This window comes from Salvelinus namaycush, unplaced genomic scaffold (assembly GCF_016432855.1).
Source record: "Salvelinus namaycush isolate Seneca unplaced genomic scaffold, SaNama_1.0 Scaffold29, whole genome shotgun sequence".
NCBI lineage: Eukaryota > Metazoa > Chordata > Actinopteri > Salmoniformes > Salmonidae > Salvelinus > Salvelinus namaycush.
This window is the reverse complement of record NW_024059785.1, coordinates 204,648-229,696: the sequence shown is the minus strand read 5'-3', so window position 1 is coordinate 229,696 and position 25,049 is coordinate 204,648. Positions and strand designations below refer to the sequence as shown.

Sequence of the window (25,049 nt, the reverse complement as noted above, 5' to 3'; positions counted from 1 at the left end):
TATATACAGGTAGTCCTGCCTAATACTATTGAATAATGAAATATATACACAGGTAGTCCTGCCTAACACTATTGAATAATGAAATATATATACAGGTAGTCCTGCCTAACACTATTGAATAATGAAATATATATACAGGTAGTCCTGCCTAACACTATTGAATAATGAAATATATATACAGGTAGTCCTGCCTAACACTATTGAATAATGAAATATATATACAGGTAGTCCTGCCTAACACTATTGAATAATGAAATATATATACAGGTAGTCCTGCCTAACACTATTGAATAATGAAATATATACAGGTAGTCCTGCCTAACACTATTGAATAATGAAATATATATACAGGTAGTCCTGCCTAACACTATTGAATAATGAAATATATACAGGTAGTCCTGCCTAACACTATTGAATAATGGAATATATACAGGTAGTCCTGCCTAACACTATTGAATAATGAAATATATACAGGTAGTCCTGCCTAACACTATTGAATAATGGAATATATATATACAGGTAGTCCTGCCTAACACTATTGAATAATGAAATATATATACAGGTAGTCCTGCCTAACACTATTGAATAATGAAATATATATACAGGTAGTCCTGCCTAACACTATTGAATAATGAAATATATATACAGGTAGTCCTGCCTAACACTATTGAATAATGAAATATATACAGGTAGTCCTGCCTAACACTATTGAATAATGAAATATACACAGGTAGTCCTGCCTAACACTATTGAATAATGAAATATACACAGGTAGTCCTGCCTAACACTATTGAATAATGAAATATACACAGGTAGTCCTGCCTAACACTATTGAATAATGAAATATATATACAGGTAGTCCTGCCTAACACTATTGAATAATGAAATATACACAGGTAGTCCTGCCTAACACTATTGAATAATGAAATATATATACAGGTAGTCCTGCCTAACACTATTGAATAATGAAATATACACAGGTAGTCCTGCCTAACACTATTGAATAATGAAATATATATACAGGTAGTCCTGCCTAACACTATTGAATAATGAAATATATACAGGTAGTCCTGCCTAACACTATTGAATAATGAAATATATATACAGGTAGTCCTGCCTAACACTATTGAATAATGAAATATATACAGGTAGTCCTGCCTAACACTATTGAATAATGAAATATATATACAGGTAGTCCTGCCTAACACTATTGAATAATGGAATATATATACAGGTAGTCCTGCCTAACACTATTGAATAATGAAATATATACACAGGTAGTCCTGCCTAACACTATTGAATAATGAAATATATATACAGGTAGTCCTGCCTAACACTATTGAATAATGGAATATATATACACAGGTAGTCCTGCCTAACACTATTGAATAGTGGAAGAATGGCAGCAACAACAATGTGCTGCTGGGTGGTAGAGTTTTAAATATAAACTAAGTGTTCACTGTGTGGGTAGAGTGATGAAAGCAACAATGCCAGAGGATAAATGCAAGGCCTGCACTGCAGTTCTAAGGCCAGTGGACAGAGGACCTGCACCCCAAATGGTACCCTTGTTCCATACTATATAGTGTACTACTTTTCACCAGAGCCCTATAGGGCCTACATAGAGAATAGGGTGCCAGAGCCCTATAGGGCCTACATAGAGAATAGGGTGCCAGAGCCCTATAGGGCCTACATAGAGAATAGGGTGCCATTTAAGATGTACCCTTGGTGCCATCTGTCTAACCTAATTTAGAATCGATACAGATTAAGTGTCTGTTTAGAATGAAGAGGGCCCATTATTTTGACTCTGCACTTTAATCAACGGTCCTCTCCTAGATGTTTTTTAATGGCAACTTCAGGTTGGTTTTTAAACAACAACATGCAGCTTAAATATTGATGGCGAAGGATTTGTTTTATGAATGATCCACACCCTTGCAAGCCCCCCCCCCCCCCCCCCCCCCCCCCACACACACACACACACACACACACACACACACACACACACACACACACACACACATACACACACGAGAGCACACTTACACACACGAGCGCACACACACACACACACACACGAGCGCACATGCACACACACACACGAGCGCACACACACACACACGAGCGCACACACACACACACACACGCTTAAAAGCCTTTGTTGTGTTCTTGTCATTGCATCATGCAGCAGTCCTCAGTAGAATAGAACAGTATGGGGCCAAACAGACTGTAGACAGAGAAAGGCCAGCCCAATGCAAGGAGGAATTATCTCTCTGTGTATGTGTGTGTGTGTGTGTGTGTGTGTGTGTGTGTGTGTGTGTGTGTGTGTGTGTGTGTGTGTGTGTGTGTGTGTGTGTGTGTGTGTGTGTGTGTGTGTGTGTGTGTGTGTGTGTGTGTGTGTGTGTGTGTGTGTGTGTGTGTGTGTGTGTGTATGCACTCGTCTTGACCAACCTGCATGTCTGAGTGCTCCAGAAAGCTTTTTCTCCCTCCGTCCCTTCCTCCCTCCCTCCCTTCCTTCCTCCATCCATCTCTCATCTGAGGTTATTGTATCCCCATCCCAGAGGTTATGTCAAGTCAACAAAGTGACTGTTATGGAGAGGAACTGACCTGTAAAATCTACAGGGCACAGTAAGAGAGATGATGTCACCATGTCTGTCTGGTAGCAAGATGATGGATATACTGTCAGTATAGAGATAATGTAGCTATGTGTGTCTGTAGAGAGATAATGTAGCTATGTGTATATATAGATAATGTAGCTATGTGTGTATATATAGATAATGTAGCTATGTGTGTATATATAGATAATGTAACTATGTGTGTATATATAGATGATGTAGCTATGTGTGTATATATAGAGATAATGTAGCTCTGTGTATATATAGATGATGTAGCTATGTGTGTATATATAGATAATGTAACTATGTGTGTATGTAGAGAGATAATGTAGCTATGTGTGTATATATAGATGATGTAGCTATGTGTGTATATATAGATAATGTAGCTATGTGTGTATGTAGAGAGATAATGTAGCTATGTGTGTGTATATATAGATAATGTAGCTATGTGTGTATGTAGAGAGATAATGTAGATATGTCTGTCTGTAGCGAGATAATGTAGCTATGGCTGTATGTAGAGAGATAATGTAGCTATGGCTGTCTGTAGAGAGATCATTTAGCTATGTCTGTATGTAGAGAGATCATGTAGCTATGTCTGTCTGTAGAGAGATAATGTAGCTATGTCTGTATGTAGTGAGATAATGTAGCTATGCCTGTCTGGAGAGAGATCATGTAGCTATGTCTGTCTTCAGAGAGATAATGTAGCTATGTCTGTCTGTAGAGAGATAATGTAACTGTGTCTGTCTGTAGAGAGATAATGTAGCTATGTCTGTCTGTAGAGAGATTATGTAACTATGCCTGTCTGTAGAGAGATAATGTAGCTATGTCTGTCTGTAGAGAGATAATGTAATTGTGTCTGTCTGTAGAGAGATCATGTAGCTATGCCTGTCTGTAGAGAGATAATGTAGCTATGTCTGTCTGTAGAGAGATAATGTAGCTATGTCTGTCTTCAGAGATATAATGTAGCTATGTCTGTCTGTAGAAAGATAATGTAGCTATGTCTGTCTGTAGAGAGATAATGTAGCTTTGTCTGTCTGTCGAGAGATAATGTAACTATGTCTGTCTGTAGAGAGATAATGTAGCTTTGTCTGTCTGTCGAGAGATAATGTAGCTATGTGTTCATATAGAGAAATAATGTAGCTATGCCTGTCTTCAGAGATATAATGTAGCTATGTCTGTCTGTAGAGAGATAATGTAGCTATGTCTGTCTGTAGAGAGATAATGTAGCTATGTCTGTCTTCAGAGATATAATGTAGCTATGCCTGTCTTCAGAGAGATAATGTAGCTATGTCTGTCTGTAGAGAGATAATGTAGCTATGTCTGTCTTCAGAGATATAATGTAGCTATGTCTGTCTGGAGAGAGATAATGTAGCTATGTCTGTCTGGAGAGAGATAATGTAGCTATGTCTGTCTTCAGAGATATAATGTAGCTATGTCTGTCTGTAGAAAGATAATGTAGCTATGTCTGTCTGTAGAGAGATAATGTAGCTATGTCTGTCTGTAGAGATATAATGTAGCTATGTCTGTCTGGAGAGAGATAATGACAACACACTATGTTTAATGTTTTTGACTATCATACATATTGGACTCTTTCAAAGTAGGGTTTTCTCGCCCTCTCTCTTGCTATGTCTCCATCTTTCTCTCTCTCCTCTCTCATACCTTCTCACTCCCTTTCACCTCTCTCTTTAATTATTTCTCTCTTTCCTCTCTCTCTATCCCTTCTCTCTCTTTTCCTTTCAGTCCACATCGCTCTTTCTCTCAAACTTTCTCCCTTTCTCCCTTTCACCTCTCTCCACATTTCATCACCTTATCAGTGGAATCACCGTATCAGTGGAATCATCTTATCAGTGGAATCATCTTATCAGTGGAATCATCTTATCAGTGGAATCATCTTATCATTGGAATCATCTTATCAGTGGAATCATCTTATCAGTGGAATCATCTTATCAGTGGAATCATCGTATCATTGGACTCATCTTATCAGTGGAATCATCTTATCAGTGGAATCATCTTATCAGTGGAATCATCTTATCAGTGGAATCATCTTATCAGTGGAATCATCGTATCATTGGACTCATCTTATCAGTGGAATCATCTTATCAGTGGAATCATCTTATCAGTGGAATCATCTTATCAGTGGAATCATCGTATCATTGGAATCATCTTATCAGTGGAATCATCTTATCGGTGGAATCATCTTATCAGTGGAATCATCTTATTAGTGGAATCATCTTATCAGTGGAGTCATCTTATTAGTGGAATCATCTTATCAGTGGAATCATCTTATCATTGGAATCATCTTATTAGTGGAATCATCTTATCATTGGAATCATCTTATCAGTGGAATCATCTTATTAGTGGAATCATCTTATCAGTGGAATCATCTTATCAGTGGAATCATCTTATCAGTGGAATCATCTTATCAGTGGAATCATCTTATTAGTGGAATCATCTTATCAGTGGAGTCATCTTATTAGTGGAATCATCTTATCAGTGGAATCATCTTATCATTGGAATCATCTTATTAGTGGAATCATCTTATCATTGGAATCATCTTATCAGTGGAATCATCTTATTAGTGGAATCATCTTATCAGTGGAATCATCTTATCAGTGGAATCATCTTATCAGTGGAATCATCTTATTAGTGGAATCATCTTATCATTGGAATCATCTTATTAGTGGAATCATCTTATCAGTGGAATCATCTTATCGGTGGAATCATCTTATCAGTGGAATCGTCTTATCAGTGGAATCATCTTATCAGTGGAATCATCATATTAGTGGAATCATATCAGTGGAATCATCTTATCATTGGAATCATCTTATCAGTGTAATCATGGGCGGCAGGTAGCCTAGTGGTTTGAGCCAGTAACTGAAAGGTTGCTAGATCGAATCCCAGAGCTGACAAGGTAAAAATCTGTCGTTCTGCCCCTGAACAAGGCAGTTAACCCCCTGTTCCGAGACCGTCATTGTCAATACGAATTTGTTCTTAACTGACTTGGCCTAGTTAAATAAAGGTTCAAAAATATATATATTTTAAATAATCTTATCCGGGTGTTTGGTGGTTCTTCCTCCCAGCGTGCTGATTGGCTTTGATAAACAAGCTAGACAGCACAAACTCTGTCAGCGTTAATCAATGTCTGTTCTTTCTCTTATTTTATATGAAGAGGCGGTCAGCTGGGACACACACACTCACAAGCACACACACACACAGGCAGAAAGAGCCACACGCCGTTAGCCTTCTCTTTCTCTGCTAGCTGTCAGGCAGATGAGGCCCAATCAGCCTTTAGGGGAAATTGTTCTCAAAACCAACCAAAAACATCCTTCCAGCGATGTTTAACCCTGCAGATGATGACAGTGAATGATATTGTCAACACAAGACAACACAGATCCTGTGCCACCACATTTGAAGGCATTGTGATTATTACCTTTCCCCTCTATTCTCCATCGTCATACATATCACTAACTCTAACCCATATTATCGTTCCATTCTCCATCGTCATACATATCACTAACTCTAACCCATATTATCGTTCCATTCTCCATCGTCATACATATCACTAACTCTAACCCATATTATCGTTCCATTCTCCATCGTCATACATATCACTAACTCTAACCCATATTATCGTTCCATTCTCCATCGTCATACATATCACTAACTCTAACCCATATTATCGTTCCATTCTCCATCGTCATACATATCACTAACTCTAACCCATATTATCGTTCCATTCTCCATCGTCATACATATCACTAACTCTAACCCATATTATCGTTCCATTCTCCATCGTCATACATATCACTAACTCTAACCCATATTATCGTTCCATTCTCCATCGTCATACATATCACTAACTCTAAAACATATTATCGTTCCATTCTCCATCGTCACACATCACTAACTCCAACCCTGTTCCTGGAGAGCTACCCTCCTGTAGGTTTTCAATCCAACCCCAATTGTAACTAACCTGATTCAATTTATCAACCAACTAATTATTATAATCAAGTGCGCTAGATTAGGGTTGGAGCAAAAACCTACAGGAGGGTATCTCTTCAGGTACAGGGTTGGAGTTAAAACCTACGGGAGGGTATCTCTCCAGGAACAGGGTTGGAGTTAAAACCTACAGGAGGGTATCTCTTCAGGTACAGGGTTGGAGTTAAAACCTACAGGAGGGTATCTCTCCAGGAACAGGGTTGGAGTTCAAACCTACAGGAGGGTATCTCTCCAGGAACAGGGTTGGAGTTAAAACCTATGGGAGGGTATCTCTCCAGGAACAGGGTTGGAGTTCAAACCTACAGGAGGGTATCTCTCCAGGAACAGGGTTGGAGTTAAAACCTACAGGACTGTATCTCTTCAAGAACAGGGTTGGAGTTAAAACCTACAGGACTGTATCTCTTCAGGAAAAGGGTTGGAGTTAAAACCTACAGGACGGTATCTCTTCAGGAACAGGGTTGGAGTTAAAACCTACAGGAGGGTATCTCTCCAGGAACAGGGTTGGAGTTAAAACCTACAGGACTGTATCTCTTCAGGAACAGGGCTGGAGAGCCCTGCACTAAATCAGATAGATGTTCAAATAGAATGCTCATCAACTCACATCCCCAAACTTCAAGCGTTTTTCATCAAGGCGGAGACAGAGAGAAACATTCATTCATAATGTTTTCTTCTAATGTTGCATTATGTTGTTGTTCTGATCCTCACCCCTCTGGTCTGATCCTCACCCCTCTGGTCTGCTCCTCACCCCTGTGGTCTGATCCTCACCCCTCTGGTCTGATACTCACCCCTCTGGTCTGATCCTCACCCCTCTGGTCTGCTCCTCACCCCTGAGGTCTGATCCTCACCCCTCTGGTCTGATCCTCACCCCTCTGGTCTGATCCTCACCCCTCTGGTCTGATACTCACCCCTCTGGTCTGATCCTCACCCCTCTGGTCTGATCCTCACCCCTCTGGTCTGATCCTCACACCTCTGGTCTGATGTGACATGATGGATGACTCGTAACACGTTGTATTGGAACACACTGAGTCAACTAGGGCCCTCCGTTAAGTCGAGGTTAATGCTTTTGTTTATTAACGGTGATGTGTCGGAGGCAATAGACATTACAGTCAGGGGACATTGATGGGTCTATCTGTTGTTTAGAATAGATGAGTCCCACTCCGCTCACAAAGCCACAGGGCTCAATGTGTGTGTGTGTATGCATGTGTGTGTGTGTGTGTGTGTGTGTGTGTGTGTGTGTGTGTGTGTGTGTGTGTGTGTGTGTGTGTGTGTGTGTGTGTGTGTGTGTGTGTGTGTGTGTGTGTGTGTGTGTGTGTGCTGCTGTTATTGTATTTCCCTCAGCATCTATCTGTTACTTCAAAGCTGTTTTGTTACTACTTGTGCTGTTTACTCTGCTTGAGAACACTGGGAGTGTCAGTCACTAACAGTGTTGTTGACCCCCTTGACATTATTCAGGATTCATTTAACTTGAAGACTTATTAAGAAGTATGACGGTTATACCTGAGTGCTGCCTTCAGTTAGTAATACAATACACCTTATGCTCTTCAAATCTTTGATCTGGCAAAATGAAGTCCTTGACTGTTTCGGTATTTGAAGCTAAAGTGACCCTCTGGGGAAGCCCAGACAATTGGCTCTTTGACACCACTGCAACATTGCCTCTGATTGGTGTTGCCATATCAACAGCTTGTTCATACTCTGACCCTATAGGCTATTGACAATAGGCCCATTGGTCCAATTGACTGTTGCCAACTGGCCCTCTTCCTGTACTCCTCTAGCTCCTAAATTGTTCATTGCTATCTGGAATCCTTGGGACATCCCTACCCCATTGAAGTTTAATTTTAAAATGGTAAGGGTTAAGTTAAAAGTTAGGTAACGGTTATTGTTCTGTTTATGGTTAAGGTAAAGGCAGGGGTTAAGTTTAGGCTTAGGGATTAGGGGGTAGGGACATCCCATGGATCCCAGATAGCACGAACTCTTATACATTGAACCTGTATTGTACTTGTGAGAGAATCCACTCTACAGTACACACTACCACTTGGGAGCAGTCCTCTCTCCTCATTGGCCCAGACCAGGATTCAGAAGTCTGGAGTTTGAAACTGTGGCATCCAGTGGCATTGAATAATTAAATTGTTGCTTATTATAGATAGCTAGAAGTCTTCTCTTCACTCCTACAGATTGTGTAGCAGGCATACTAAGCCTAACCCCAGGCACCGTACTGGGAAACCGGGAAACTCTCATCTATGTCCCCTTCTGATGTGTTCTCTCGCTCTCTCTCTCTCTCTCTCTCTCTCTCTCTCTCTCTCTCTCTCTCTCTCTCTCTCTCTCTCTCTCTCTCACTGTCTCTTTCTCCCTCTCCCTCCCTCTCTGTATCTGTCTCTCTCCCTCTCTTTCCCTCTCACTGTATCTCTCGCTCTCTCTCTCACTGTATCTCTCTCTCTCTCTCTCTCTCTCTCTGTCTCTCTTTCTTTTTCTGTTCACTTAATGGTGTATATATTCGTATTTGGGTCATAACTATGTTATCAACGCTTGACTTGCTAGACTTCTGTAGGCCGTATGCCACCAAGTATGTGTAATGTTACTGTCTAATTATAACTCTGCATCTTGTGTTCCTCATGAGTATGCACAGGCCTAAAAGATTTCATGAACTTACCAGCAGACATACCGCTAAATCTTCCAAGATATCTATAAACACTTCAAGATGGCTTGAGGTATCCTGCATCCAATCTTTGAGGTACCGAAACAGAACAAAATCCGTACAATGGACTTTGATGTCTAAACTAGTATTTCCCTTCTCCTCTTCCCCCCTCTCTCTCTCCGTCTAAACAGCGATCCAAAATAGCAGTCTATGAGAAAATGTGGTCATACATGAAATCGGCCGAACCCTCAGTGTTTGTCAAGACCACGCCAGACGGGGTGGCCCGGGTACGAAAGTCCAAGGGCAAGTTTGCTTTCCTCCTGGAGTCCACCATGAACGAGTACATAGAGCAGAGGAAACCCTGCGACACCATGAAAGTGGGCGGAAACCTCGACTCAAAAGGATACGGTGTGGCCACACCCAAAGGCTCAGCATTAAGGTGGGTGGGATAATATAACGATATTCTCCTTGTTGTTATAGTATTCCACCTACCCTGATGTCTTGTGTTTGGCCCTTCTTCTTCTACCTTATTGTTTTGGAAAGGACCCAAAGAGGTAACGGTATCATATAGTTTTTATTGTTCTTGGATACCGAGGTCGATTTATAATTGTGATTTATGGATGTTTATATTTGTATATGTGTTTTAATGTTGTTGTTCCTAAACCAAAGCGGAATCCATTCCAGGGTGTTAGAGTTTAACAAATCATTTCACGTCTCTCTTACTCTGTTTTTTCTCTCTTTCTACCTTTCCTTCTGTCCTGTGTGCTGTCCTTCTCAACGGTTGTGTTGTCACTTTTGAATTTTTACCAGCTCAGCGGTTTTTCCCATGTAGCCTTTAAAAAGCTGCACTGTCACTTTGTGATGAATGTTAATTGCACGGTGTTTGCTGCTGTTGTTTATCCTCTCAGCGATGACGACTAGTGTCCCCGTCCCGCACACTTCACTTTCTAAACTACCCCTCATGCCTCCTGTCCAATATTTACCACTATGTTTGCTCTTCATCGAAGCTATACTGATCTATCTAGCTCATATTCGTCAAACTATTTGTCATTTTCATAATAGATATGAGAGTTAATAATAACATGACCAATAACAATAATCACTATTAGTGGTAGTCTAACTACCGTTATCAACTATCATCGCTATTGTTATAAATATTACTACAACTATACGATACTGCTACTATACTATAGTACTACTATACTACTATTAACTATGCATTAGATTTCTCACGGACCTGTGCATTTTCTTACAAGTTATGTTTTATCGTTTCAAGAAATGCTGTTAACCTGGCAGTGTTAAAACTGAATGAGCAAGGCCTGTTGGACAAATTGAAAAACAAATGGTGGTACGACAAGGGAGAGTGCGGCAGCGGGGGAGGTGACTCCAAGGTCAGCCTCGATGTCACCAGATCGGGTACCATGGTGCAGAGTAATCGGCAAGGCTGTTAATAATAGTCGATAGGAATCATTGATTATTGATTAGATTTATATTATAGCGCTTTGATTTTCTAACGTACTTTGTTAGCTGCAGTACAACCCAACCCAAAACAAATGTTGAGTCCCAACCAGGCTCAAAGGTAGCCTTTCTGTCATTTACCAGACTCTGACCAGTCTATGGAACAAAAGATCAAACTGAGAACCCTTACTTGGCTAATACACAGAGAGGAAGATGAGGTAGCATGAAGCGTAGTAAAGGAGATGTACTGGTAAGGCTAAGAGGTAGCATGAAGGGTAGTAAAGGAGATGTACTGGTAAGGCTAAGAGGTAGCATGAAGCGTAGTAAAGGAGATGTACTGGTAAGGCTAAGAGGTAGCATGAAGGGTAGTAAAGCAAATGTACTGGTAAGGCTAAGCTGAGTTGTTTGACAGACAGTTGTGTGAGGAAGGATACAGATCTGTGGACCCGTGTTTGGTTGTGTGTTTGACAAGGAGGAAGTCTAGTTATTTTCACTGCTTCTCAGTGATGGGAGGGATGCGAGAAGGATAGCGCTGTCCTGCAGTTGGAAAAGGAGGAGATGGATTTAACTCTGTCTTTAACATCTGCAGGGCAGCAGATGATATCTGTCAAGTATTATATGCCGTCTAGAGAAAGTAGAGCCAGTGTGAGGTCTATTTAGCTTTAACAGTATCTCTGTCAGATTGGATGGATCTCTGACTAAAATACACCTGTTGTAAGTTATATATTATATGATAAGTATGTATTTTTTAAGATACCTTTCATAAATAGTTTATCACAAACTATTTATGAAAACATGGCATCTAGATGCCAGAGACTGCCGCCTTCCTCTTGTGAAGGCCACGTCTGTATTTCATAACATTATTCTTGTCTGTCAGACACAACATGGCTTCACAGCTGCTCATGTCATACAGCTGCTTCTCTGGACATCCCATGCGACTGGCCTAGAGAAGCCATGCTAGGCTCTAGAGCCCGTTGGCTGAAACCCCCCAAAATGGCTGCTCAGCTGAGGCATCTCAGCTCAGGGAGGCGAGGCGAACAGCGGAGTCTTGAGGGGACTAAGCATTACGGGCAAACGTGAGAATTCTAATCTGAAAGACAAGGTCTGATCTCTTTGGGCTGTGGGTCATGTGGTACCACTACATTCAATTCAATTGAGATTTTATACACGGTGGAACTGCCCCTATAATTGGTTGCTTTTTCATAATGATTTTAGCAAAAAATCTATACAATTGTAGGTGGTGTCAAATGTTTGTAACCAATTTACCACTTGATTGCAACATGAACAACCAAGCGGCAGAATTGAGTCCAATAACCACTGTGATAATCAGGTTTCTTTTCTGCTTGCTATTCTACTCTCTTCACAAGACATGGCTGTATCCATCCTGGGAATCAGTGATGCAATAAGAGTGTGTTTCACTTAGCCTTGTCAACTTGGTATCAAACATACTTAGACTGTGTTCCATGAAGCTTGCATCATGCTATTTTAAAGAGGGCATTGCCATTTGGTACAGTTTAGATCAATTGAATGACTAATGACTCAGTCGTGACTCAAGCAATGAATTAGGTCAGCTAAATGGTTTGATTGCAGATGATCTGTGGCAGATACTGTGGTTTACAGAAGGTGTCATGACTTTATAAGGTCATTTGACATGAATTCTCAGGAACTGCAATGTTATACTAATATGACATGTTGAAAATAGCATCATGGCTAACTTCTCTATAATATCTAGACCAAGTAATGTCCTACCAAAACACCTGACCTTTCTCTCTCTGCATTTCTGTTTTATCTCCATAATGTACACAAATACGTGTCCTATATTTTGATATACGGTTGCAAAATTTCACTAACTAAAAAAGTCCCAGTAAATAAAAATGTCTAGATTTCCCAGAAATCCCTGTTTGAGGATTCCTTCTGGCAGGGTTCCATTCCTTGCTTATTCTCCCCCTTATTCAGGGAATCCTCCCATAGGGGTTTCTGGGAAACCTAGGAATTATGGGAAATTCACAGGAATTTTGCAGCTCTATTTTCAACCATGCATTTCTGCTAATAATCTGTGTTGTATAGTCAGTATGCTGAGTGATGTTGAGGCCTGCTCAAGGCCGTGCGGCTGCGTTAGAAGAGCAGTATCGTTGCTTCTCTGACATGTTTCCTTCTGCCTTTTATCTGGACCTGCTCAGGTATGTATGGTTTTCCATCCTTTCAGGGTCATGGATAAATGTATTGATCCAAATGTGAGTTTACCATACATTCATACATGAATTAGCATTTTGATCTCCACTGCTCTTAACCGTTCACCGTGCACACCTCAAGGTTTGGTATTTATCTCTGATGAGCAACGGCATCGTCGGTGAAAGACGGACAGTGTGTGAACTTTGGTGATCATCTGTTGTGTTCAAAGGTTATTTCTCGAGTATCTCTCAATAAGTCTGACGTCTCGGCTCTACGGGAAACTGTGGGAAAAGCCAGCTTACCTGGACTGATCCTTCCTGAGCATCCTGATCCCCACACACACACACACCCTTTCTCTGAGGCACCACATCACTGATAACCTAGATTGGGTTTCCGGCTCCAGCATCACGTAGCATGTTAACAGATTACTGCATTATTAATCAATGTTTTCACAGTCGCCCTATTACCATTGGCCACGAGGTAGATACTATTCTACATGGAGTTGTGATCTTCTCGTCTCCTAATGATGATAATATATGGTGACCTAAAGGTCCAAGGAGGACATTGTTCAACAGTGGAAACCAAGACATATATTACCCATTCATCATTTTTTAATTGGCTTAATTTCTTTCTATAGGGGCTGAAGAATAGATCACCTCCAGTCTGTTTCTATAGGGGATGTAGGGTAGAGCACCACCAGTCTGTTTCTATAGGGGCTATAGAGTAGAGCACTACCAGTCTGTTTCTATAGGGGATGTAGAGTAGAGCACCACCAGTCTGTTTCTATAGGGGATAAAGAGTAGAGCACCACCAGTCTGTTTCTATAGGGGCTATAGAGTAGAGTACCACCAGTCTGTTTCTATAGGGGCTATAGAGTAGAGCACCACCAGTCTGTTTCTATAGGGGCTATAGAGTAGAGCACCACCAGTCTGTTTCTATAGGGGCTATAGAGTAGAGCACCACCAGTCTGTTTCTATAGGGGCTATAGAGTAGAGCACCACCAGTCTGTTTCTATAGGGGCTATAGAGTAGAGTACCACCAGTCTGTTTCTATAGGGACTATAGAGTAGAGTACCACCAGTCTGTTTCTATAGGGGCTATAGAGTAGAGTACCACCAGTCTGTTTCTATAGGGGATGTAGGGTAGAGCACTACCAGTCTGTTTCTATAGGGGCTATAGAGTAGAGTACCACCAGTCTGTTTCTATAGGGGATGTAGGGTAGAGCACCACCAGTCTGTTTCTATAGGGGCTATAGAGTAGAGCACTACCAGTCTGTTTCTATAGGGGATGTAGAGTAGAGCACCACCAGTCTGTTTCTATAGGGGATAAAGAGTAGAGCACCACCAGTCTGTTTCTATAGGGGCTATAGAGTAGAGTACCACCAGTCTGTTTCTATAGGGGCTATAGAGTAGAGCACCACCAGTCTGTTTCTATAGGGGCTATAGAGTAGAGCACCACCAGTCTGTTTCTATAGGGATGTAGAGTAGAGCACTACCAGTCTGTTTCTATAGGGACTATAGAGTAGAGCACCACCAGTCTGTTTCTATAGGGGCTATAGAGTAGAGTACCACCAGTCTGTTTCTATAGGGGCTATAGAGTAGAGCACCACCAGTCTGTTTCTATAGGGACTATAGAGTAGAGCACCACCAGTCTGTTTCTATAGGGGCTATAGAGTAGAGCACCACCAGTCTGTTTCTATAGGGACTATAGAGTAGAGCACCACCAGTCTGTTTCTATAGGGGATGTAGAGTAGAGCACTACCAGTCTGTTTCTATAGGGACTATATAGAGCACCACCAGTCTGTTTCTATAGGGACTATAGAGTAGAGCACCACCAGTCTGTTTCTATAGGTTATGTAGAGTAGAGCACCACCAGTCTGTTTCTATAGGGACTATCGAGTAGAGCACCACCTGTCTGTTTCTATAGGGACTATATAGAGCACCACCAGTCTGTTTCTATAGGGACTATAGAGTAGAGCACCACCAGTCTGTTTCTATAGGTTATGTAGAGTAGAGCACCACCAGTCTGTTTCTATAGGGACTATCGAGTAGAGCACCACCTGTCTGTTTCTATAGGGACTATATAGAGCACTACCAGTCTGTTTCTATAGCGACTATATTGAGCACTACCTGTCTGATTCTATAGGGACTATTTAGAGCACTACCTTTCTGTTTCTATAGGGGCTATATAGAACATCACCAGTCTGTTTCTATAGCAATTATATAGAGCACTACCAGTCTGTTTCTATAGCGACTATATAGAGCACTACCAGTCTGTTTCTATAGCGACTATATAGAGCACTACCAGTCTGTTTCTATAGCGACTATATAGAGCACTACCAGTCTGTTTCTATAGCGACTATATAGAGCACTACCAGTCTGTTTCTATAGCGACTATATAGAGCACTACCAGTCTGTTTCTATAGCGACTATATAGAGCACTACCAGTCTGTTTCTATAGCGACTATATAGAGCACTGCCAGTCTGTTTCTATAGTGACTATAGAGTAGAGCACCACCAGTCTGTTTCTACAGGGACTATATAGAGCACTACCAGTCTGTTTCTATAGGGACTATATAGAGCACCACCAGTCTGTTTCTATAGGGACTATAGAGTAGAGCACCACCAGTCTGTTTCTATAGGGGATGTAGAGTAGAGCACCACCAGTCTGTTTCTATAGGGACTATAGAGTAGAGCACCACCAGTCTGTTTCTATAGGGACTATAGAATAGAGCACCACCAGTCTGTTTCTATAGGGACTATATAGAGCACTACCTGTCTGTTTCTATAGGGACTATATAGAACATCACCAGTCTGTTTCTATAGCGACTATATAGAGCACTACCAGTCTGTTTCTATAGGGACTATATAGAGCACTACCAGTCTCTTTCTATAGTGACTATATAGAGCACCACCAGTCTTTTTCTATAGGGACTATATAGAGCACTACCTGTCTGTTTCTATAGGGACTATATAGAGCACTACCAGTCTGTTTCTATAGCGACCATATTGAGCACTACCTGTCTGTTTCTATAGGGACTATTTAGAGCACTACCTTTCTGTTTCTATAGGGACTATATAGAACATCACCAGTCTGTTACTATAGCGACTATATAGAGCACTACCAGTCTGTTTCTATAGCGACTATATAGACCACTACCAGTCTGTTTCTATAGCGACTATATTGAGCACTACCAGTCTGTTTCTATAGCGACTATATAGAGCACTACCAGTCTGTTTCTATAGCGACTATATTGAGCACTACCTGTCTGTTTCTATAGCAACTATATAGAGCACCACCAGTTTGTTTCTATAGCGACTATATAGAGCACCACCAGTCTGTTTCTATAGGGACTATATAGAGCACTACCTGTCTGTTTCTATAGGGGCTATATAGACCACTACCAGTCTGTTTCTATAGCGACTATATAGAGCACTACCAGTCTGTTTCTATAGCGACTATATAGAGCACTACCAGTCTGTTTCTATAGTGACTATATAGAGCACCACCAGTCTGTTTCTATAGGGACTATATAGAGCACTACCAGTCTGTTTCTATAGGAACTATATAGAGCACCACCAGTCTGTTTCTATAGGAACTATATAGAGCACTACCAGTCTGTTTCTATAGCGACTATATAGAGCACTACCAGTCTGTTTCTATAGCGACTATATTGAGCACTACCTGTCTGTTTCTATAGCAACTATATAGAGCACTACCAGTCTGTTTCTATAGGGACTATATAGAACACTACCAGTCTGTTTCTATAGCGACTATATAGAGCACCACCAGTCTGTTTCTATAGGGACTATATAGAGCACTACCTGTCTGTTTCTATAGGGACTATATAGAGCACTGCCAGTCTGTTTCTATAGCGACTATATTGAGCACTACCTGTCTGTTTCTATAGGGACTATATAGAGCACTACCTTTCTGTTTCTTTAGGGACTATATAGAACATCACCTGTCTGTTTCTATAGGAACTATATAGAGCACTACCTGTCTGTTTCTATAGGGACTATATAGAGCACTACCTGTCTGTTTCTATAGGGACTATATAGAGCACTACCAGTCTGTTTCTATAGCGACTATATAGAGCACCACATGAACAATCTTCCTTATTCTGCATCATTAGTTATTTGTTCACTCCACACATAGCATCATAGCATCATAGCATCATAGCTTCATATCATCATAGCTTCATTTAAAATATATATATTTTGGAATATGTCAGTTGTAAGGCAGTGAGAATTTCCTAAATAAATGTTGCCAATTACTTATCAGTTTCTTCTTATGAAACCATATTACAGAGAGAAACCACATGTATTATTCCCCTGATGTGTCAAAGCTGAGCTTAAACACCGGTAATAAAACTGTAGCTTGGTTCTGTTGACAGTAATCCCCCTTCTAAGCGGATATAGTAAAGCCTACATCCAAAACGGTTTCTCCACCAATAAATAGCACAAGTTCTTATAAAAAGGTTAATGTGAAACACCTTTTGCTTTATTCAGTATTTTAATACTGACTTTCATGTCAAAATACATGACATTATTAGTGTTCCAAGATTCAAAGTTGATGTTGTCTTTGCAACCAAATCTCAGAGCCACCTTGTGATGTTGCAGTAGGAGGTGTCCAAGCCTCTGCTTCTACCGGCGGGGAAGATATCAGGTCAGCAGTTGTCTTGTAGTCCCTTTCCTGCTACTGTTAGTCAAGAGAAGGTTCTAGTTGGATCAAACTTGTTAAATGCTGGTCAGAAAGCTACCCTGCTGTGCCCACACACAAATACCTTCCTCAGCGTTAGATAATCTCAGACCAGCGGAGTGTACAGTCAGTACATGCTCGTCCTGTTACCAGCGTCTGCCGATTACTCGAAGCGATAGGAGCAGGCCCTGGCCCTAGACTAGGGCTGGTCAATGACGACAAGGTAATAGACTAGAATGCCTGTTCTCTGTGATGTAACAATGGCCAGGAGTCCTGCTCGATCGCTTTGTTATGACGTAATGTAAGCTATGAAGTTATGAATAACATAAAATAACATAATATGATGTTATTTATGTTATTTCCCACGTGAAGAACTCCTGTAAACCTTGCCGTATTGAAACTCAGTGAACAAGGCATCTTAGACAAGCTGAAAAACAAATGGTGGTACGATAAGGGTGAATGTGGAACCAAGGACTCTGGAAGTAAGGTCAGTCTCTGCAGGTCTACTGTGCTGATTCCCAGTGTTCATATGAACAAATACTCAACTATACTGAAACATCTACATTAGCTATACTGTCTATCCCTTTACCTCGTAGTATGTTATTTATTCATACAAACAACATTCTGCCACATACATGTAACAAAAATGGAGAAGTGGCTCAAATCCATCATGCACTATTTCCCCAATTCTAATCACATCCCAAAAATATTTTGTCATTTTTTGGGGGGCTAATGTTAATGTTAAAGTCATTTTTATAGAAATAGGTAATGACTTTTTCCCCCACACAAACTGTAATGGTAAATTACATTAGGATATGCTTGGGGAAATTGTAAATTGTGTAAAATAATCAAACACCATCATTGAATAGTTGTTGACTAGCTGTTGACATTAAGTGCTATTTTTTCTCATTTTCACACTTTACATTCATGATATTCTTACCATTATGCTGCTGTTTCTATTTACTAAAACTTTTAATTAAAATTTGATTTATCTGTGTTGTTACTAGGTTGCATGGAAATGTTTCTATTGGGTTCTTTAGCTTCCTGTGGTGGTGTGAACAAACAAAGTGTTCATGTTGTGAGCAACTGCTTCCAATTAACTTCAGTAAGATGTTACAGCACCGTGGGGTGTTTTTCAGGGTTTTGTCTGAGCAAGGAGTTGCAATGAAGAGATCTTGTTGTTTCCAATCCACATGAAGTCTAAGAATGTAATAAACCTCTTATTTAACCCTCTGAGACCATAGTCAGGCTAATGAACTAACAGATCACTGTCTGTAGCCTCGACGGCGTAGCTATACATTTTCCACAGATATAGACTCTCAGTCAAACCTCAAAGGGTTAAAGTGCAAATGGTAAAACTCTCATGAACAAATGTTCAATTAACATGTTTGGGAAGTAAGCAGCAGCAAAATGATTTGATTCCGTTCTGAAAATGGCTTCTGGGATTTTTTTGATGTCAGAGAGATTTGACTACACAGTATCACAGTGTACCAAGACATTTTATTTTTTCAGGACAGGGCTTGAAATGTTGACCTGTGAGTTACTGACCGCAGCTTCCTTATATGGAAGAAGACCTGTAGAATAGGGGAAGCTCTACATTCACCTAGATCAAACTAAAGCGGTGACTCGTCTCTCCTTCATTGGAGAGTGGTCTGACTATGGTGTTCAGATGTTCCTCACAACTTCTTGGACCACTATAGGAAAACCAATCCAATCTGGACCTCTTCTAGAGTCAACCTCAGCCATCCTTTACTTTGTCAACCTTCTGTTGCTATTAGCCTCTGGTCTGTAGTATGATCTGCCATTGGTAGCATCAGACATGTTTCAGTCTTAGAGAGAGAGTTTGTAGAAGGGGTCTGATAATAGAGTATCCATGTGAGTTCTAAGTGTTAGGTATTTTACTGTTATAAGACTGTAAGGATCAGTTGGAGGCCTGTCGATACTATGCTTTAGAGCCATACTGGTAGGCTGCACTGTTCTCTACAGAACTCTCTCCACCGCAAACCCTCTAACGATGTTCTTCACCTTCCCCAGGACAAGACAAGTGCTCTCAGCCTGAGCAATGTGGCTGGAGTCTTCTATATTCTGGTTGGAGGGCTGGGGCTGGCCATGATGGTGGCTCTGATTGAGTTCTGTTACAAATCGCGTGCAGAAACCAAACGGCTCAAACTAGCAAAGAATGCTGAGAAATTGAAGCCAGCTCCCCCGACCAACCCCCAGAACTTTGCCACGTACAGAGAAGGCTACAACGTGTATGGGACAGAGAGCGTTAAGATCTAAGGGTAATGACAACGCTGCTATCTTCCTGATTCTGTCTCCGTGACATCTGAATCATTTCGTTTCTTCTGGTGGTGTCGTTGATTGAATGATCCATTTGTTTGTGTTGTTGTCAAGCTGTTGGTGTGATTTCGTAACACTTTATCACTCTTGACTTGGACATTCCCACGACAGACAACCCAACATTACATTTACAATTCCCGAACACTGTTACAGACTTGACATTGCTATATACTGTGTATGACTACAGGTAAATCCTTTTGCTGGCCGCCTAAGTGTTTTTTTCGGGTCTAATATTAATACTAATACTAATATTTCTTTACACTGTCAAGATGGGGGCCTCTAAAATATTTTAAAAATTCAGCCGCCCCAACAGGCCGGCCTTGCCCCCTTCCTCACCCCCTGCCTCGCGCACCACCTAAGCCCCTTTTTTTTTATCCAGAAAAAAACCTGCACTATTGTGTTCTTGACACCACAAACAGTTAATTGAAATCAGCATTACATTTTTTTTGAGTAACCCATCCAAAAACATTGAAACACTTCCTCTTTATCTCGTAAACACTCCCTTTTTATCTCGTAAACACTCCCTCTTTATCTCGTAAACACTCCCTCTTTATCTCGTAAACACTCCCTCTTTATCTCGTAAACACTCTCTCTTTATCTCGTAAACACTCACACTTTCTCGTAAACACTCCCTCTTTATCTCGTAAACACTCCCTCTTTATCTCGTAAACACTCCCTCTTTATCTCGTAAACACTCCCTCTTTATCTCGTAAACACTCACACTTTATCTCGTAAAGACTACCTCTTTTTCTCGTAAACACTCCCTCTTTATCTCGTAAACACTCCCTCTTTATCTCGTAAACACTCCCTCTTTATCTCGTAAACACTCCCTCTTTATCTCGTAAACACTCACACTTTATCGAGCTTAATGTTTCAGTTTTCTCAGTAGAATGTTCTAGCGGCATCTGCTAATCGTTAATAGCTAAGCTAATGTCCCAAGTAATACTGGCACACATCATGACTCAACCGTTCCAACCTAATGATAGATCTCATCTCATCCACCATTTAACAGACCTATCACCCATGTGTCACTGTGTGAGAATTTCAAATTGCATTTCATTGATTCCTCACGTCCTCTCGCCTCAAAACTCATCGAATGAGAAGGTCAGAGGGGAGGGACCACTGACTTCTCATCCAATTGGTTTTGAGAAGGAGGCAAGGAGAGAGGACGCGAGGAATCAAGTAAATGCAATTGATATTATCCCTGTACTTCCTTCCTGTAAAACAGGTATCATACGCTTCAGCTAGACCAGGTACGGTACCCCTCACCAACGACTGTGACCACTGACCCCATGATGAAACGACATGATCCCGTCGGGATGGGGGTTTCCTCAACTGCAGCTAAATCCTCTCCTGGCGGCAAATGGCGACGATAATCTGCAATGAAGACATGACAGGACTGGTGACGTGAAGAACTTAAATCGGTTTACTCCAGTGCCTTATGTATGAAACACTCAGAGACTCACAGAATTAATAGAACAATGCAACTAATCACAACTCACAAACACACAAACAACTAAACAGACGCTCAGAGACTCACAGAATTACTTAGAAGAATGCAACTAATCACAACTCACAAACACACAAACAACTAAACAGACGCTCAGAGACTCACAGAATTACTTAGAACAATGCAACTAATCACAACTCACAAACACACAAACAACTAAACAGACGCTCAGAGACTCACAGAATTACTTAGAACAATGCAACTAATCACAACTCACAAACACACAAACAACTAAACAACTAAACAGACAAACAGAAAGACAGGATTGTTTGATGTATTTGAGATGCTGTAACGAACTAAGAAGACAAAAGAGAGAGAGATACCTAAAGCCATCACTTGCACCCCAAGCACATTTCCAAGTGCCCGTACAGAAAATGAATACGATACTACAGATGATAAATTGTTTTTTTCTGCTAAGGGAATTTGATCAGATTATCCTAATTATTCTTGCAGGCCAGGTTTTTACTGGTTAAATGTGTTTTAAAATACGTTTATTGTAGGCACTGTACAGTAAGTCACTTATTATTAGACGATAGCTTGTTATATTGCTGTGACCTTGGAATTGTTTTGAACGATGAATCAATTGGTTAAATATGCTGGAGCAAAAATGATATTGTATTGTTGTGGTCCACGACTCTGAGACCAGGCACTGGTAGTGCATCTGAAATGGCCCCCTATTCCCTATGTAGTGCACTACTTCTGACTAGAGCCTCTGGTCAAAAGTAGGGCACTATATAGGGAATAGAATGCCATTCTGGACGTACACACAGGGACTCTTGAAAGAGATGAATGTGAGATGCAGCATTTGGCTTTACACAACTTAAAACAGACCATCTCACAATCCCAATATACTGCCAACAGGGTTAATTAAAGAATGCAGAGGACTGTCTGAGCAGGTTTCATAGTTGAGTACCTCTTCCAGTGTGTTTTATGGTGTGTAGAATATGAAGAGAAAACTAACTCACACGGTGTCGCTCCAAAATAGGCTGCTTGTAACTGGATGTTAATGTAACCTAAAATCATTCAAGTCTTCTGTACAAGCAACTAAAACCAAACCAAATGGGACATTCAAAAGTAGATCAACTGCAATTTAAACAGTAATGGCTTTTTAGCGGTAGTATTATGGATGACCTTGGTATTTAAAGAATCAGCTGTGGATTGATGATCTGCTTTCCATTTTAATTTCATTATAGTGTTTGGTGAATTTACTTAGTTCATGAAATAAATGAATCATATAAATAATTACAATGAGACCATGGATTTCTACAAGGCACTTATGCTTACTACATTTCCCGTTTCTGTTCAAAAGACTGTGATTCCATAGGATTTAGGAAGACATTTAATCACCTAAAACCGTGGAAAGATAGTTTAACATACAAAAAAAAAAATACAAAAATCTTAAAAAGGGAAGGCAAGAAATAGGAAATAAACATTTGTAAAGAAAGAGACGTGTACATTTATTTAAATGTGATTTATTTATTAAGGCTACACAAGAAAGGAGTGATGGGTTTCCCAATTTTTCTAAGAAATTGCATGTAAAATACGTAGTTACTTATTACAAGCTCTTCTAACTTACATCAGATTCTACAGTAGAAATACAACCAAGGTTATTCTTTAGTGAGTTTATTTTATTTTGTAAGTTCACTTCACACAGAGAGAATTGCCAAGCAGCTTAGTGACTACTACAAAAGAGTCCAAATCTGCATGTGTGTATATCATTAATGATCTTCATTAGTGAGGAGCTGTACAGAGAATTTTCATAAATTTTGTAAATAAACCTGTATAGAAAAAAAACATGTTTCTGTGCTTTTAATTGTATGAACGTGTGTTTACCTGCACAGCTGTACACCTATTCACACACACACACACACACACACACACACACACACACACACACACACACACACACACACACACACACACACACACACACACACACACACACACACACACACACACACACACACACACACACAGCAATGCCTTCAGTTATCACTCCATGAATGTGTAAGCTATGCATCTATCGTTTCATCTGAAAGGAAATGGCCTGTTTTGCAACTTACTGTACAAGCCACATGGGACCTACAGTACCAGTCAAAAGTTCACACCTACTCATTCAAGGGTTTTTCTTTATTTGTACTATTTTCCCCATTGTAGAATAATAGTGAAGACATCCGAACTATGAAATAACACATGGAGTCATGTAACAATCAAATCAAAATATATTTTCTCTTTTAGGTTCTTCAAAGTAGCCACCCTTTGCCTTGATGACAGCTTTGCACACTCTTGGCATTCTTTCCACCGGAAAGGAAGACCCAGAGTTACCTCTGCTGCAGAGGATAAGTTCATTAGAGTTACCAGCCTCAGAAATTGCAGCCCAAATAAATGCATCACAGAGTTCAAGTAACAGACACATCTCAACATCAACTGTTCAGAGGAGATTGTGTGAATCAGGACTTCATGGTCGAATTGCTGCAAAGAAACCACTACTAATAAAAAACAATAATAAGAAGAGACTTGCTTGGGCCAAGAAACACAACCAATGGACATTAGACCGGTGGAAATCTGTCCTTTGGTCTGATGAGTCCAAATGTGAGATTTTTGTTTCCAACTGCCGTGTCTTTGTGAGACGCAGAGTAGGTGAAAGGATGATATCTGCATGTGTGGTTCAAGGCACACTTAACCAGCATGGCTACCACAGCATTCTGCATCGATACCCCATCCCATCTGGTTTGGGCTTAGTGGGAATATAATTTGTTTTTCACAAGGACAATGACCCAACACACCTCCAGGCTGTGTAAGGGCTATTTGAGCAAAACGGAGAGTGATGGAGTGCTGCATCACATGACCTGGCCACCACAATCCCCCGACCTCAACCCAACTGACATGGTTTGGGACGAGTTGGACCGCAGAGTGAAGGAATAGTAGCCAACAAGTGCTCAGCATATGTGGGAACTCCTTCAAGAATGTTGGAAAAGCATTCCAGGTGAAGCTGGTTGAGAGAATGCCAAGAGTGTGCAAAGCTGTCATCAAGGCAAAGGGTGGCTTTGAAGATTATAAAATATATTTTGATTTGTTTAACACCTTTTTGCCTACTACATGATTCTATATGTGTTATTTCATAGTTTTGATGTCTTCGCTACTATTCTACTATTCTACAATGTATAAAATGGTAAAAATAAAGAAAAACACTTTAATGAGTAGGTGTGTCCAAACGTTTGACAGGTACTGTATATAACTCAGTTCCAGTACTTTTAAAGCCTTCTGAAAACAGGATGAGAAAAAGTTGTTTTATTTAATGGCTGGTTATTGAGCAGTTAGATAGTGTGAGGGTCAGGCCTGGATCAATATTTCTACAGAACATCTGCTGCCTCCGACCGTCTCCCATTTAAATTGATTGAGAGTCTCATTGACGTCTTCATTGGCCATCTGAACACTCTTTTCGCTCCCTCTCTCCCTCTCTCTCTCTTTCTTTCTCTGTGTCTTCATGAGAAGATACATCTCTTTGTGACAATAATCAATAATGTGTCATTATAACCTGAGGAAACCATTTCAAACCCAGAGCACATGAACCTACAATGGCAAGACAGTGATCAAACATGGCAGCCTGGTTTCTGGCAAGACAGTGA

The 25,049-nt window shown here is 40.6% G+C and overlaps 1 protein-coding gene across 1 annotated transcript in view; it reads left to right on the top strand.

Moving 5' to 3' along the window:
• The window catches only part of LOC120039661 (glutamate receptor 3-like), a 201,577-nt gene extending 181,727 nt beyond the window's left edge, over positions 1-19,850 (top strand). Inside the window, exons 11-13 of the mRNA XM_038985071.1 lie at positions 9,432-9,679; positions 10,517-10,631; positions 19,605-19,850. Of these exons, the coding sequence (XP_038840999.1) occupies positions 9,432-9,679; positions 10,517-10,631; positions 19,605-19,850 (609 nt within the window). The remainder of the gene's footprint in view (positions 1-9,431; positions 9,680-10,516; positions 10,632-19,604) is intronic.
• Positions 19,851-25,049: the final 5,199 nt, after the last annotated feature.